Source organism: Heterocephalus glaber, unplaced genomic scaffold (genome assembly GCF_053883595.1).
Source record: "Heterocephalus glaber isolate CG9 unplaced genomic scaffold, H.glaber_assembly_v1.0 deba00001481, whole genome shotgun sequence".
Taxonomy (NCBI): Eukaryota; Metazoa; Chordata; class Mammalia; order Rodentia; family Bathyergidae; genus Heterocephalus; species Heterocephalus glaber.
In genome coordinates this window covers 2,786,798-2,801,751 of record NW_028258317.1, presented here as the reverse complement: position 1 = coordinate 2,801,751, position 14,954 = coordinate 2,786,798, and the positions used below count along the sequence as shown (strand labels likewise).

Genomic DNA, 14,954 nt, shown 5'->3' with positions numbered 1-14,954 from the left:
GAGAGAATACGGCTTTTCATAGCATGTGGGCGTCACAGGCAGCAAACACAGGGGATGGGCTCGCCAAGAAAGCGAATGACCAAGCCTCCCCTCAGTCTCAGGCCTTCCAGACCGCCTCCATAAAGGATGGCCCTGCAAAGCAGGCAGTGTGGGTTGGCTGTAACAATGCAGAGCAAGAAGAGTCTGTGAAACCAACAGATCCCAAGGAGAGGCCTAAGCTACAGGAAACCAAAGCAGTGGTCGTGGACCTTGGTACTGGTTACTGTAAATGTGGTTTTGCTGGCCTGCCAAGGCCCAGCCACAAGATCTCAACCACAGTGGGTAAGCCCTACATGGAGACAACCAAAACTGGGAACAACCGCAAGGAGACTTTCGTGGGGCAGGAGCTCCTCAACCCAGAGATTCGTCTCAAACTAGTTAATCCTCTGCAACATGGAATCATTGTGGACTGGGATACGGTGCAGGATATCTGGGAATATCTATTCCGACAAGAGATGAAGATTGCCCCAGAGGAACACGCAGTCTTGGTTTCAGACCCACCCCTGAGCCCACACACCAACAGACAGAAGTATGCTGAGATGCTGTTTGAAAGTTTCAGCACGCCTGCCATGCACATTGCCTACCAGTCCCGCCTGTCCATGTACTCCTATGGAAGGACCTCCGGCCTGGTGGTGGAAGTGGGCCACGGTGTGTCCTACGTGGTCCCCATCTATGAGGGTTACCCACTGCTCAGCATCACAGAAAGGCTGGACTACGCGGGCTCTGACCTGACTGCCTACCTGATGAGCCTGCTGAACGGTGCGGGGCAACACTTCACTAAAGACCAGATGAGCATCGTGGAGGACATCAAGCGGAAATGCTGCTTTGTGGCCATGGACCCCATCGAGGAGAAGAAAGTCCCTTCCAGTGAGCATGACATCCAGTATACTCTGCCTGATGGGAAGGACATCCGCCTGTGCCAGGAAAGGTTCCTCTGCTCTGAGATGTTCTTCAAACCATCTCTAATCAAGTCGATGCAGCTGAGCCTCCACACCCAGACAGTGCTCTGCCTCAACAAGTGTGACATCGCCCTCAAACGGGCCCTCATGGGGAACATCCTGCTCTGTGGGGGCAGCACCATGCTCAGAGGTTTCCCCAACCGTCTGCAGAAGGAGCTGAGCAGCCTGTGTCCCAATGACGCACCGAATGTAAATGTGCTGCCTGAGAGAGACACTGCGGTGTGGACTGGTGGCTCTATCCTGGCCTCACTGCAAGGGTTCCAGCCACTGTGGGTGCACCGCTCTGAGTACGAAGAACACGGGCCTTTCTTCCTCTTCAGAAGGTGCTTCTGACTTGTGAGGCAGGGCTGCTGAGGTGCCGACGCATCAACTTTGCTAGCTGGGTACCCATCTTACACACAGGGAGTTGAGCCGGCACATTGGTTCCTACAGCATTAAACACCCTGCTTATGCCCCTCCATGCACGGTGTGTCTACTGCTCACTGTACAAGAATAACTTCACAGATGTAGTCCCTGTCTTAAAAAGTTACACTCATATATATATATATTTGCCAAAACAAAAGCAAGGGTGGTGGTGGTGGTGGTGGGAGACCAAAACAATCTTTTTATGTTGATCCCTCAACACTCATTTTTCCTTGGGAAAAACCAGCTCTAAAATAATTGTCTCTTATGTATACTTCCCGCTATAGGAACTACTATATTGTTAAAATCGATTTGGAAGAGGAGTGTGGTAAGATAGATTACAGAGTACTTGCACATAACAAGCTCCCTTCTGTCAACACCAGTAGCTCCATCTCCCCCAAAGCAGCAGTGTACATTTCATACTTCACCTGCAACCCTGAAAGCTTGGAAATTGCTGGTAAAGATGTCTGACCCCTGCTTCAGTTGTACCTTTTAAAATTTCTAACAGTCACTTACATTGGCCATTGTGACCAGCCACTGAAGACTAGCACTGAGAGGGCAACTCTTCTGAGAACAAGTGCTACACGGACTTCCCCTTTTAAATAACTGGGGTAAGATTTATCTTCAGCTATCAGTATTGAGATCAAGGACGGAAGTCCTGGTCCTTCTCTAGATACTTAATGTAATTTCTATCTCCTTAAGATTATTATTATTATTTTTTTGGTACCGGGGATTGAACTGGGGACCTTGTGCTTGTGAGGCAGGCGCCGGAACCACTGAGCTAAATCCCCGGCCCTACTTAATGTAATTTCCATCTCCTTACAGATTAGATTCTCCATCAGCCTGAACAGTACACAGATGGCGTTGGGGTGGGCCAGGATGGAGCTGCAGGTCCTGAGGCTGATAGTGTGATTTTTCGGGAGGTGCCCTATGCTGGTCCAGCTGAGAAACCCAAAGGAACACAGAACCTGAGGAGTCAGGGAAGCCCTTCCAGTACCTGGCAGGTTTTGTAATATTCCTGCAAGGGTAAGGGGGAGTTTGTAATTGGAGCACACCAAATCGGAAATTCCTGAGAACAGTCCCCAGTACATTCTCTATTCTGTCTTTTAAGGTTCAGAATTGGAACAACACTAACAGGTAGCATAAAACAGTGGTACACAGGCTCTGGACTATGTGGTTTGAAACCCTACTTTGCTATCACCTAGCTTTGTGACATAGTCTCGTTGAATAAATATGAATGCCTAACACATATAGTCAATATAAAACCAGAAGTAAAAAGCCTGAACATTAGGATCTGGCCTACGAGGGGTGCTCTCAACAGTGAGCTAGTATCGTGTAGACTTCTTCTACTTATGCAGAAGCATAGTCTCTTACTATGGTCCTTCAGCTATATGCACACGGTTCAGCACTCAGAGGAGACCTGGGATCTCCACCATGTGAAGCCTTCCAGAACCCCCCTCATAGCCTCCAGGTTTGCCTAGACAGCCTTGAACAGCCTAACCTGCAGACCCTGGACCCAGGTCTGGTGACTAAGCACACCTGGGTGACACCAGCAAGGTGGAGAAGGGAAGCAGAGATGGAAAGTAGGGGAACATCTCAAGATCCTATAATTCAGCAAGGATGATCAAGCCTCACCCTGGAGTATCAAGGAATGAGCCAGTTTCTGTCCAAACCATTCAACTGTCAACAGTCCATGAAGATGCACTGAGAGGCAAGCTGGAGTTTTTTAGTTCTTAAACTTTAAACATCTTTAGCAAGGTAGTAAAAACCTACAGAACTCTTCTCAGAATGGTTTTTTTTTTTTGGTACCAGGGATTGAACTTGGGTCCTTGTGCTTTTGAGGCAGGCGGTAGAATCACTGAGCTAAATCCCCGGCCCCTCAGCATGTTTTTAAATACATAAAATATATAAGATTACAGAGGAAACAATCATACAGTAGTATACTTCTATCTTCAGATCCTTTAGGAGCTTATAAACTCTAAGTCAAAGACCCCCCCCCCAAAAAAAAGGCTGAGGGTCTTGACAAAGGGGAGTGGTTCTGGAGGACAGTCATCTCCAGGATATTGCAGGCCTAAATGTTTACTTAAAAACAGCAATGTAAAACTACCAACTGCAGTCTTTTTCAAAGCACTTTCTTTTTCTTTTCTCTCCCTCCCTTCCTCTTCCCCTTCCTATCTGGACTGGGGATTGAAGCCAGGGCCTTCACAAAGTACTACATCCCCAGCCCTTTTTATTATTTTTTAAAACTTATTTCTGAGACAGTCTCAGTAAGGAACCATGATGAACTTGAACTTGTGATCCTCCTGCCTCTGCTTGCTGAGTTGCTTGGACCACAGGTGTGCATCACCATAGAATGCTCAAAGGACTTCAATTCTCTCACCTGCTTCTCACAATTTCCTGGTAGGAAAAAATAATTTTTCTCACAAAAAAGATCAACAGTAGAGTATTTTGAAGTCATCTAAGCCTAGTAGTTTGTAACTGAGGAGCAAGTCTGACACTGTCAGATATTTTTGGTTGTTATAATGGTGATGGGAATATTACTAATGTTATCTAGTGGGTAGAGGTCAGGGAAGTTGTCAAATATGCTACATAATACAAAGGAAAACCAACCCACTCTCAAACAAAGAACGATGTGACCCAAAACGTCAATAGTATTACTGAGAAACTCTGCTTAGCTTGATGGGAACACAAACCTGGAGAAAGCAAGGCTCAGTGAGATGAACGGACTTGGCCTAAGGGCAGTGTAAAATTTGACTCATACCCAAAGCTTCATTCTTTCCTCTATACCAAGAGGCTATCTGTTCTTTATGTTCTTGTGACTTTAGAGCCAGCAAAGTAAACAGGGTACAGGCAAGGGCATAGGACACAGAAAACCCAAGACGCAGGTGACTCAAGAGCAGGCCATCAGTGCTGCCAAGTGGCACAATATGAGGCTTGGCTTGTCTATAGCTTCTTGGATATAGTTATCTAGCTCCTAAAATGTCCATCCTCACCCCAAGTACTAACAAAATGACAAAGAAGGACACCCAAAGATTCCCAAGGGCTTCTACAGCACACAGTTATGTATGGACTGGCACAAGAGGAGGAAAAAAACTGCTTTCCAAACTTGCATGTTAAATTTCTAAGAGCTGTTGGCTTTACTTTTAAAAACAGCCTCTTGAGTTATGCCTCTGACAAATATTCACACGTGTCTGTGCACGTGTGTGGGTCTGTATACAGAAAGGAATTTTTAAAAAACTGGGTGGCAGTGTAGCTTATACTAAGCTTTACTCATAAAACATAAAAAAATTAACTCCTGCCTCAGTTTTAAAAAACATGAATTGAAATTACTTAATTGAAGAAAACAGTCCTCCAGAAGTTCCCTGTCAAGAGCATTCAGGCAAAGCTATCTGATTCAATGAGCCAAAAAAACTGAAGATTTTAGCTTATAGTAGCATGAACTAGCTCTGAAATACAGTCCAAATTTTTGGGAAGAGTATATAATCTTTTCTAAAACTTGACACACTCTCCAAATTCAGCATTCATCACTCACAGGAGTTTCTCCTCTCCCGATACATTCCATTTCTTCTCTTGCAAATTCTTCTTTTGTCTTTACCTTCAATTTGGAGGGTCTGCCCACTTCTTCTCAAAATGAACAAAATTCAGTCTTGCCCAGACGACAGAGACAGTAACTGACCATAATCTGCAATCATACAAATTCTTTCTTGCTGCTACACTATTTTAAGGCAACAGAACATCTGTGAAAATTCACATCATTTTCATATATTTAGTTCTATTTCCAGTCTATTGGCATGGGTCCCTTTAATAATAATAATTTATTCAAAGAAAAGAATCATAACATGTTAGATGCCATATAAGTTACCATGTTCATTTATCCATAGCAAAGAGTAGTCACAAAGTACTTCCAGCCTTTCACAGTTGGATATCTAATTATAACAAAACCATTATGGGTATGAATTAAAAGATTTCCCCAAAGCACAATATATTGTCTTTTATTTTTTTCTATTATTTGTGAAAGTTTTCACATATGCAGAAAAGGTGAATTATACAGCAACTACCCCCAGATTCTATAGTTAACATATTACTTAAGAAAAGTCTTCTGAAATTACAATTTTAGGTAGATCTATACTCTGGGGATCAAAAGCAGCATTTCTGATTAATTTACATACAGTAATGAAAGTCTGGTACTGTATTAAAAGCAGGGGAGAAATTTTTAACTTTACCAAAGGATTAGCCAAAAAATTCTTGTCAAAATAAACTGGGCATTTTTTAGACTCAGAAAAAAAAAGAAAACCTTCTCATTTTTCCAAAAAAATAACTGAAATTTCTCGAGAAACTGAATGAAACAGAAGTGAGTTAAATACCATTAAAAAAAGAAAGAAAGAAAGAAAACAGATGAAATGGCCTAGACACTGACAAAAACATTTCAGTTAGGGAAGCAGTATCTGGACCATAATGAATAATTTCCAACCATGAATGCCATACAACATGCACTGCTCACCTGCACCAAATGTGCCTGATAGTGTTCCAGAAATTCTAATCTGTCCCAGCTCTGACACAGCTGACTCTGTAGTGGAAAATACACAGGCAATAAAACAGTCCCTGTAACAGTGAACAGGGGGCCCAGCCCAATGAAAACTAGAAATATACAAACTGGGCAAGGTGATACATTTAACTTTTTATTCTGTTTTTTTGTTTAAGGTGAAAAGAAGTCAATTAAGCGATTATATCTGACAAATTTGATAACACTGATAGCCTGTTGTTTATAATGCTCTCTTCCATTAATATAAAACAATTTAGAAACATCATTATACTTGTCTTCATATTTCTGAGGTAGAAGCCATGTAACACTATTCCCTATTAATCGACAAGAACTGAGGTACAAATCAGTTATGTGACTTGTCCACAGTCCTAATAGGAATCAAACCTGTAGCTGGGAATTAAGGCCCAATCTTATGATTATCATATATACAGTAACCATGCTCTCAGACAGCACTAAATACAAGAACAATAATTCTTTAAAAATTATGACATATTGGCTAAAGCGTAAAGTTTTGTTAGCGATTGTTCACCAAAATAAGAATAGAATTGCCCAGGGTCTACTGAGGGCTGGTTGCACACAGCAGCTGTAGGCAATGCGATCATCACACTTTCCAGTTCTCAACTACCAGGCTTCCAGAAGCAAGGATGGAAGGACAACTAGGAGCAAGAGGGAGCAGGTCTCTGCTGGAGCCTTTCTACTGCATCAGTTACTCTAGCAGGCTCAGTTTCCACTGGGTTCTTCTGTTGATCTTTGGTGGTACGAAAAGCTCAGCATCTTTAAAAAGGAAGGGAAATTATGATAGACACATAATGGTGAAAGCTGGGGCAACAACTCTATGCTACACAAAGTAGGTGACTAGGTTTTGCAGCTATAAGACGACCATCACGGTCATAGTTACTGTGCCTGTTACCCTTGTAACTTCTGAGTTAAGAGTCAGGAGTTCCTGCCCATAAAGGGGTGGCATTGAAATGGCATTGAAAGTAGATATTCAAAGTAGAGGAATGTTCTACATTCAACTGGAAAGGGGTAGTAATGATTACATGCAGAATATATTTATTAAAATTCATTAAATTACATATCTAAGATCTGTGCATCTTCCTATATGTCAAATTTATCTCATTTTTTTAAAGGACAAAAAAATATGGCATTTGCACTGCAAGTGAATGGACAGAAAATACTCTATGATAAAATTCTACAAACATGGTTAATAAAGATGACTCTTTAAACAAAAAAAATGGGGGAAGAATGCTGAGGGAGTGTTGGAGAAAAGTTCTGTCACTGTAACCTAAAACTTCTAGGTAGTCTTTCAGTTAGATTTGTGGAGTCCCTAACTAGGAACTGTATACAGGAAGCAGAGATATGAAAAAGTATGTATTTATGAGCATGTTCTTTCTTGGCATTCTTTATGATAATTAAACTTCCAGCACTATATATGACATAGACATTAAAAAATGATTTTTAAAGAATATCTAGCAATATGACCAAAAATCCTTAAGGTTTTTCTAAATGATTATTTTCCTATTATACATAAATACATGTATAGGTACACATGTCATATGACTAGAAATTGTCAAATTTTAATTTTCTTTGACATACTTTATGTCACATTTTCTGATTACCAGTTTTAGAATTATGCTTAAAATTAACTACTCTCTACCTCCATTATCCACCTCACAAAAAAAACAAAAACAAAAAACTACAGATAACAGCCCACCAGCCATTTTGGTTATATAAGAATACTGACAATGAAAAAAAAAAAAGACTACATAAATAAATTCATTGTCAACAAGGGCCATAAAGTGTCATAGAGATTAAAGTTTGAATGAGTTTCTCTTTTAAGAAACAAGTTAGGAAAATATTCTCTTATTTTAAAAATTAGACACAACTACAATTATATTTGAGTCTAAAGTTAACTGAGAATAAATACCAACTATTGACTTTTTGGTGAGAAAGTAATTATTCTGACAAACTGTATGACATTAGGATGTGACATCTTTCACATTTCCATGTTTGAATTTCTTGGTACAAAAAGAGTCATTTTTATAAAAAGTACTTTGAGGGCTTTTCAACTTTTTCAAGGAACTCTCAATCTTATAATAGTCACTTACAGCACTTATTTTATTAACTAGTGATTCCCACAAATCCAACTCAGCTATGACTCAAGCATTTTTCTAGTATCACTTTAATCCATTTTATGAAAATCTACATTTTTGCAAGACTCATAACCAATCTGCATGATACTGCATTGCACCAAAGCAAGAAACAATCACAGCAAATGGCCCATCCCATTGCTGATCCCGCTGAGGGACGGATGAGTTTGCCTAGTCACTGTTAGCTGGGGAAGGGGCAGCTGAGGAATATTTCAGTGGGACTCATCTTATGAGTAGTATCAATGCCAGTTTTTGGATAACAAGAACCTCTCTTTTCCTACACAATTTGTAGCCATGAGACACTGATAATAAACACTCAGATGAGGGTTCCTCAAATATTACAGGGTCTTTAAGGCTTAGATGAAAATGGAAATGTTTTTTGACATGAAGGCACCTAGAATATGATGGGGAAAGGTGTGACTGGACCTGTCTTGAAGGTCATCATCAGGCCAGCAACAAGGAGCACAAAAGGGAGGGATCTGACAACAAACAAATCAACTGCCAAATTGCCTCAGGTTCAAGATGAATTTTTAGCATCTCGGAAATAAGTGCATGAACTGAAATTGATACCAAAAGCAGCTAACCAGAGTCTAGGAGGAAGGGGAGCTAAGATTACAGTAGTTACTGGGTGAGATGAATGAATGAAGTTTGAATGGAAGCAGTACAAACTGTTAAAACTTAATTTTAAACTCCAAATGTCATCAAAGTGCTATTACAGTGCAGTATTTAACTGAAAAAATGTCAGAACATTGCCTGTTACATGCTGGAAAATGCAAATAATAGCTTTAAAACTACCAATTATTTTAGAATCACTAACTTTTCAAAGCCAAGAGAGACTGATATGCTTAAGTGATCCATCTAAAGAGCAAATACTGAAGTGCCAAATTTATGTCGAAAGTGTCTAACCAACTTTAAAAACAAAGCCTTTAATAACTATGGGTGAAACTTTTAGGAACATGATCTAATTGTGAACCATCAACAAAAACATTTTAGGTAATGCTAACTAAATTAAAAATTCACATAAAATGCTAATATTCTGTGGATTTGCCTTCAAATTACATTCTCAATCATAAAGGTGATAAAAAGGTCCAGATCACGAGCAAGGATTATGAAAATGTCCCCAAGATGTAATGCATAACTACCAAGAGCCAAACATGATGATTCAGAAGAATTTTCCAAATGTATATGGATATGCAGACCTTTCAGACTCAAACTGTGATGTGCATGGTATGGACAACTGCATGGCAGTTTCACTAAAAATAACTTAACTATACATTATAATGTCACTTTGGATTTTCCCCTATCAAACCCCCAGAAGCATTAAACTTATCTCCTAAAAATATAGTCTCAGTATTGAGGAATCATAGTAAGTACCCAATCTCTCCTTCTACTGCTGACCCTGTCAACACTTACAGATGTTTCTTCTGCTCAGTACCATGATCATTTATAGGGAACAGATACTAACCAAGGACAGGAACTGGAGTCTTCTGCTGTTGATAAGAGGCCATGATACTATTTGCAGTAGAATTGGGACCTAGAACCTAAGTAGAAAATAGTCTGTGTTAGCAATGATTATCTTATACTTCTGATGACTGTACAAAAACCAAAGGCCAAACCTCTAGCTAGGAGTAAATAACCTCTCATTTTTATTTTATTTTGGTACTGGGGATAAAATCAAATGTCACACTACCACTGAGCTATTAGTCCTTTTTATTTTATTTTGAGAAAGTCTTGCTAGTTGCCCAGGCTGGCCTTGAATTTGCAATCCTCCTGCCTCAGCCTCCCAAGCAGCTAGGACTACAGACACACATCACAACGCATGGCCCAGCCTATCATTCTTTTAGCATTATTCTATTAGTATGATGGATTCTCTTTTCCTATATGATTTTAATTTGCCAGTTTCTAGAGTTTCAACTCAGAACTCTTAACCTCCTTTCTCAGTGTGGGTACAAGGTCCTACAATGATATATGCTTGGCTTTTTCCAAATGAGCAAGCCATCTGAAGGGGAAAATAAGAGACCATAGAACACAAAGTATCAATTATATTCAGAGTTGTGGAAAACAGTCATTTTTATATTAAATATAAATATGTGCACCTCACATGTGGAATGCAAACTCTCCCCCAAGTTAAAGATGAAGCACAAAACTTCACAGGGTTTCCTGTGCCTGCAGCAAGCCTCGAGGCAGATGCCAACCCTGTTTGCCCTCACTCATCTATGCAAGCAGTGCCAGGCATAGCATTCTCAACAGTAATGCCATGCATTAAAAGCAGTTTCAAATATTTTGAACATATCCCATTACCATACTCTGCCAACCAACACAAAACACAAACTTCTTGGTCATTGCATCTAGAAGATTCAAGTTGGGGCCTTAGAAATTTATATGATGGGAAAAGAAGAGAGGAAGCGAGGTTTAGGGGAGGCATTCTAAATTGTTAAGTTCAAAACCACTGCGGCTTTGAAAAGGATGATCACGTTTCTTCTAGGAAATACCTGTTATAGTAAATTCAAGCATTTGTGGGGGCTTGGTTCTTAGGGTTTTTTTGGTACCGGGGATTGAACTCAGGATCTTGAGCTTGTGAGGCCGATGGCAGCACCACTGAGCTAAATCCCCAGCCATGTTCTTAGTTTTCTATGGTTTGCAAAGTCCTCTAGCCCCACCTTTTTTTTTTTGGTATCAGAGATCGAACTCAGGACCTTGCCCTTGTGAGGCAGGCGGCGGAACCACTGAGCTAAACACCCCGCCCCAACCCCCACCATCTTATCTAACCATGAAACACCCAGGGGAAGTCTCCCCATTTCTAACCGAGACTTAGTTAAGATGATGTGAGATATCACAACCTTCTGTCTCTAAGCACCAAACCCAAAACCACCCTTCTACACACTGCTTGTGAAGCTGGGGCTGAAAGAACATTCCTGTTATGCTCCACCAATAAGGGACAGCAGATGGATGGTGCAAGGCTGGAGCAGCAGCTGTTCATTCCACTTTTCATTTATTTCTTTTTTTTTTGGTACTGGGGATCGAACTTGGGTATTTGCGTTTGCGCAGCAGGCAACAAAACCACTGAGCTAAATCCCCGGCCCTTCATTTATTTCTGTACACTTAGAACCAGCCTCATCATGCCTCCCAGAAATGTCAGGACCAGCTGACTGACACTTTCTTCTCAGAGGGTCCAGAACCAACTCTTGAGAGGCTCACCTCCGGGCCTGTAAACTATAATAATCACAAACACTCCTGTGTTCCCTCAGCCACAGGGGTAGAAGCTGCTGCTTCTCTTACTCCTCTGTGCCCCACTTTTGCCTTTTCGGTGCTCAGATGCTTACTCAATCCATGCATTAAGTTCAGTGCAAGAAAGGAAGAGCTGTGGCTCTTCTTCCCTTGTGGACCCAACTGGTCTACCAACCTTTCTGAATCCAAATCAAAATGCTTCACAATAGATTTCAGGGATCAGAGAGCAAGTAGAGGTATAAACAAACAGCTGACAATACATGCAAATTCCTAATAGGACACCAGGCTGCTGCCATCCCATCTGTGATTTCTAAATTGGAAGGTGACTGGTCAGCTCTGATCTTACCTTTCCCTTCTCTACCCTCTACCCTCATGGAAGACTTTCCCATTGTCTTGTCACCAGTTCAGACAGAGAAGGCTCATCTGAGATTCGGGCAGCCCAAAGAGGCACAGAGCTGTGGACTAAATTAGACATCTTTATTCCCAGGTGCTGCTCAGCTGCATGCACTCCTGTGGCAGTCCTCAGGTCCCTAGCCCATGCACCACTTAGCCATAGTCTATCTGTCCAGCTGGTCTTGTGATCCCCAGCTACTGTACACCCGCAGCAGTCCTCAGTCCCCCAGCCAGCCAGCCCTCGTGGCAGCCAACTATATAGGAGTCTACATAATAGTGGTCATGTGCACTGACCTTGGTTATATCAGTTATTTACACCAGGGAATCAGGAGGTGCACCTGCACTAGAATTCCACTGACTCTAGATGTGCTATACACTGGAAATATCATACACACACACATACACACACATCTGAACAGCCATCTTGGGCTTCATCTTTCCCTACATCCATCTTTTCTAGATCAGTTACTTTATCTAGAAAGGAAAAATAATGCCCTACTTAACTTATGCCAAACACTCTTAACCACATTTAAAAAATTTAACATTTAAAAAATGTTACTAATGGCTTAAACATAGACCTAAGGCAACTATGGCAAGCGATGTTTTAAGAATATTTTACACTTTGACTTTAAGGAATTGTGACTATAATAACCTACACAAATGATAGAAAGAGGTATGCTGTCTTTGAGAAAACTTACAGGGATGGCTGAATTCTGCTGGTAGGTGAGAGTCCAAATTTCTGGAAGTGACCTTTCCATTAGCTGCAAAGTACTGTCAAAGGTCTTCTGTAATTCCCTTCCTTGCTGATCAAACTCAAAGAGAAAGAGTACCTTTAAAATACGATGTACTTCATCTAGAGAGAAGAAATTTTGGAGTGGTTAAGTTGTGTCCCCAGATCCACTGCTAGAATTATGCCAGTTTCTTTCTAGCAGAAACCTTCTAATATCACATTACAGTTGCTTTCTCCCACATTTTCTTCTTTATTTCCAAATGCTGGAGTAATTAAACACATCTACTATAAGAGAAAAAACAACACACTGGGAATAACCAGAAAGCAGCGTTGCCTAATCCTTTATCCTAGTTGAAGTGCTACTTTTCACAGTTCAATAAGGTGGATGTCAAGTGGAGGAAGGCTTCCAGGTTACCAGCTGAGAAGGGTTGTTACAGCAATGTGCAGTGAAATGACCCTTCCTGGTGAAAATTTTGTTCTCTCATCAAAATGGAAAAATTGTATCTGTTTAACTCTGCCTTATTTGTGGTGTCCATTTAGTATTTTCTGTGGTCAATCACCAGTACTGAAAACATACCTTTCAATTTTTCAATGCTTTGTACCACTTCATTTAATGCCTCCAAAAGGGCCAGGTCCTCCAGCGGACTCCCTTCTTTGAGGCTATGCTTCTTCCGCTCGGCTTTGCGGCGATTCTTAGAAGATCTCCTGTCAGAAAGATAGGTGTTTAAAAAGCTGCCTTCCCTGTGCTGAGCAGACAAAAATGAATGTACCCATTGGTCACCAACATACTGGGAAACCAGTCTACAAATAGTATTTGTATGGCATGGATGGGGGAAATGAGGGGGGGCCAGTTTTTAAGTCTTACGAGTAGGAAATAATAAAGAAAACCTGAAGTGTAATGTTTTTTCTTTGATGTTTTAATTAAAATGCAGAGTCAAATGAGGTAATATCTAGTAATATCCTGAAACAATGAACAGAAGAACAACCAATATGAATTTTATAATAAGAAACCAACAATTCAAGGCAACAAAATAAAATTTAAATAAGGAAATACAGACATATCAGATTAAATATGAATAAAATAAAATGAACATGAATCCCATTCTTTCCTCCCTCTGAGGTCTTTAATCTTGCTATTTAATGGGACTTCCTCTACCCAACTCGTAAAAGCCCAAGTCTAGCTGCCTTTACTACAGTTTCTGATCACCTTACAAAACTTCACAGACCTCCATTATAAACTCCTACAACACAGTTCAGTTTAAATATATCTTGCATTGTTTTATGTCTTCCAAGCTCTTATAACCCAAAATCTCCTTATAAGTTTTGGAAACATTTATTGCACTTGCATTCACAGCATATGAGTATTTAATAAATACTTCTGACGAACTGCTACACTAGGTAAAATTGTGATGCCTTGGCCCGGGGATTTAGCTCAGTGGCACCATGCCTGCCTCACAAGTGCAAGGTCCCTTGGTACCAAAAAAAAAAAAAATTGTGAACACTTATTTTATATTTTCTATCTTGATTTCGAGTTGAAGAAGGCTGTCTTCAAAACTTTTTATTTTTTCAATGCCTAGTCATTATAGTTACTTAGTATTTGTGCAATCAGTAAAAACAGATGTTATATAATCTGAGTCCCCAAAATAAGTGCCTCATGGCAGCATCAAGTCTAGTCTCATAGCTATGCTGGGAAAATCCTTGCACAACTTCCATGAAGTTGAAGGCTATTCCTTGAAGAACAGCCACTCGACTCCCACTGTACTGTCCTAGTAGAAACCAACCTCTCTATGCTTCTACTTTCTCTGCTTACGCAGCGGGTGATCAATGTGTTGAACAGATATGATACGTACGCTGATATCCTGGAGTTACTATGGGAATATTTGCCACTCATCTCGCTGCCATTCCCAACACTGCTACTTTCAGAGAAGAGATCTGACTCTTGACTGTGGGGTACTTCATCATCTAGAAAAGAAGAGGCACATGAAAACAATTCCCTGCTTCAGTGAAGTAAGTGAACTACAGTCAACCAGGACGTAAGAACAATGAAAATTATTATAATGAAAATTATTTTACAAAGTTGATCTCAAGATGAATGAGATAATATTAAATACAGTTTTATTATTTCAAATCAATGGTTTACCAAATCTCTCCTCTCTCTTCTCTCCCCCTCTCTCAGAAAGAAGGAAACTCATTTTGTGACACAGGAATAATCACTGCTCTGACTGGATGACAGCAAGTGGGACTATTTGGCAAAGCTCTACCACATGTGGTGGTGCCAGTATCCCACATCACAAGTATCAATGGGCCTTACATAGGCACTCACCTGGATTCATCTGCTGTGCTTGCTCCTTGAGCTCTCGAACCACCAGCAAGCGTTTTTTATGGAGACTGAATGTGGTAGTCTGAGCATCCAAAAATGCCATGTAATTTTTCTGGGCTAGGATACAGAATGCAAAATAATTTGAGCACGATGCTTGAGCAAAGAGAAAAAAACTAAGGGAGGAGGAAGT

The 14,954-nt window shown here is 40.6% G+C and overlaps 2 protein-coding genes across 11 annotated transcripts in view; one reads left to right on the top strand and one right to left on the bottom strand.

Moving 5' to 3' along the window:
• The first annotated feature begins 23 nt into the window (after positions 1–23).
• Positions 24–1,456, top strand: Actl7a (actin like 7A). The gene has a single exon (XM_004848160.3). It carries the CDS (start codon positions 24–26, stop codon positions 1,329–1,331), a length of 1,308 nt encoding a protein of 435 aa, XP_004848217.2. The 3' UTR covers positions 1,332–1,456.
• A 3,920-nt stretch (positions 1,457–5,376) lies between these two features.
• Positions 5,377–14,954, bottom strand: part of Elp1 (elongator acetyltransferase complex subunit 1) — a 70,018-nt gene continuing 60,440 nt past the window's right edge. For all 10 annotated transcript variants that reach the window (XM_087184197.1, XM_021261149.2, XM_004848154.3 and 7 more), the window contains 6 exons: positions 14,768–14,881; positions 14,295–14,406; positions 13,022–13,149; positions 12,413–12,567; positions 9,559–9,634; positions 5,377–6,717 (listed from right to left, as the gene is read on the bottom strand). In XM_087184197.1, coding sequence (XP_087040323.1) covers positions 6,650–6,717; positions 9,559–9,634; positions 12,413–12,567; positions 13,022–13,149; positions 14,295–14,406; positions 14,768–14,881 — 653 coding nt within the window. In that variant the 3' untranslated portion in view covers positions 5,377–6,649. The remainder of the gene's footprint in view (positions 6,718–9,558; positions 9,635–12,412; positions 12,568–13,021; positions 13,150–14,294; positions 14,407–14,767; positions 14,882–14,954) is intronic.

Coding starts and splice junctions, on each gene's coding strand:
- Actl7a (XM_004848160.3), top strand. CDS start 24: ATGTGGGCGTCACAGGCAGCAAACACAGGGGATGGGCTCGCCAAGAAA.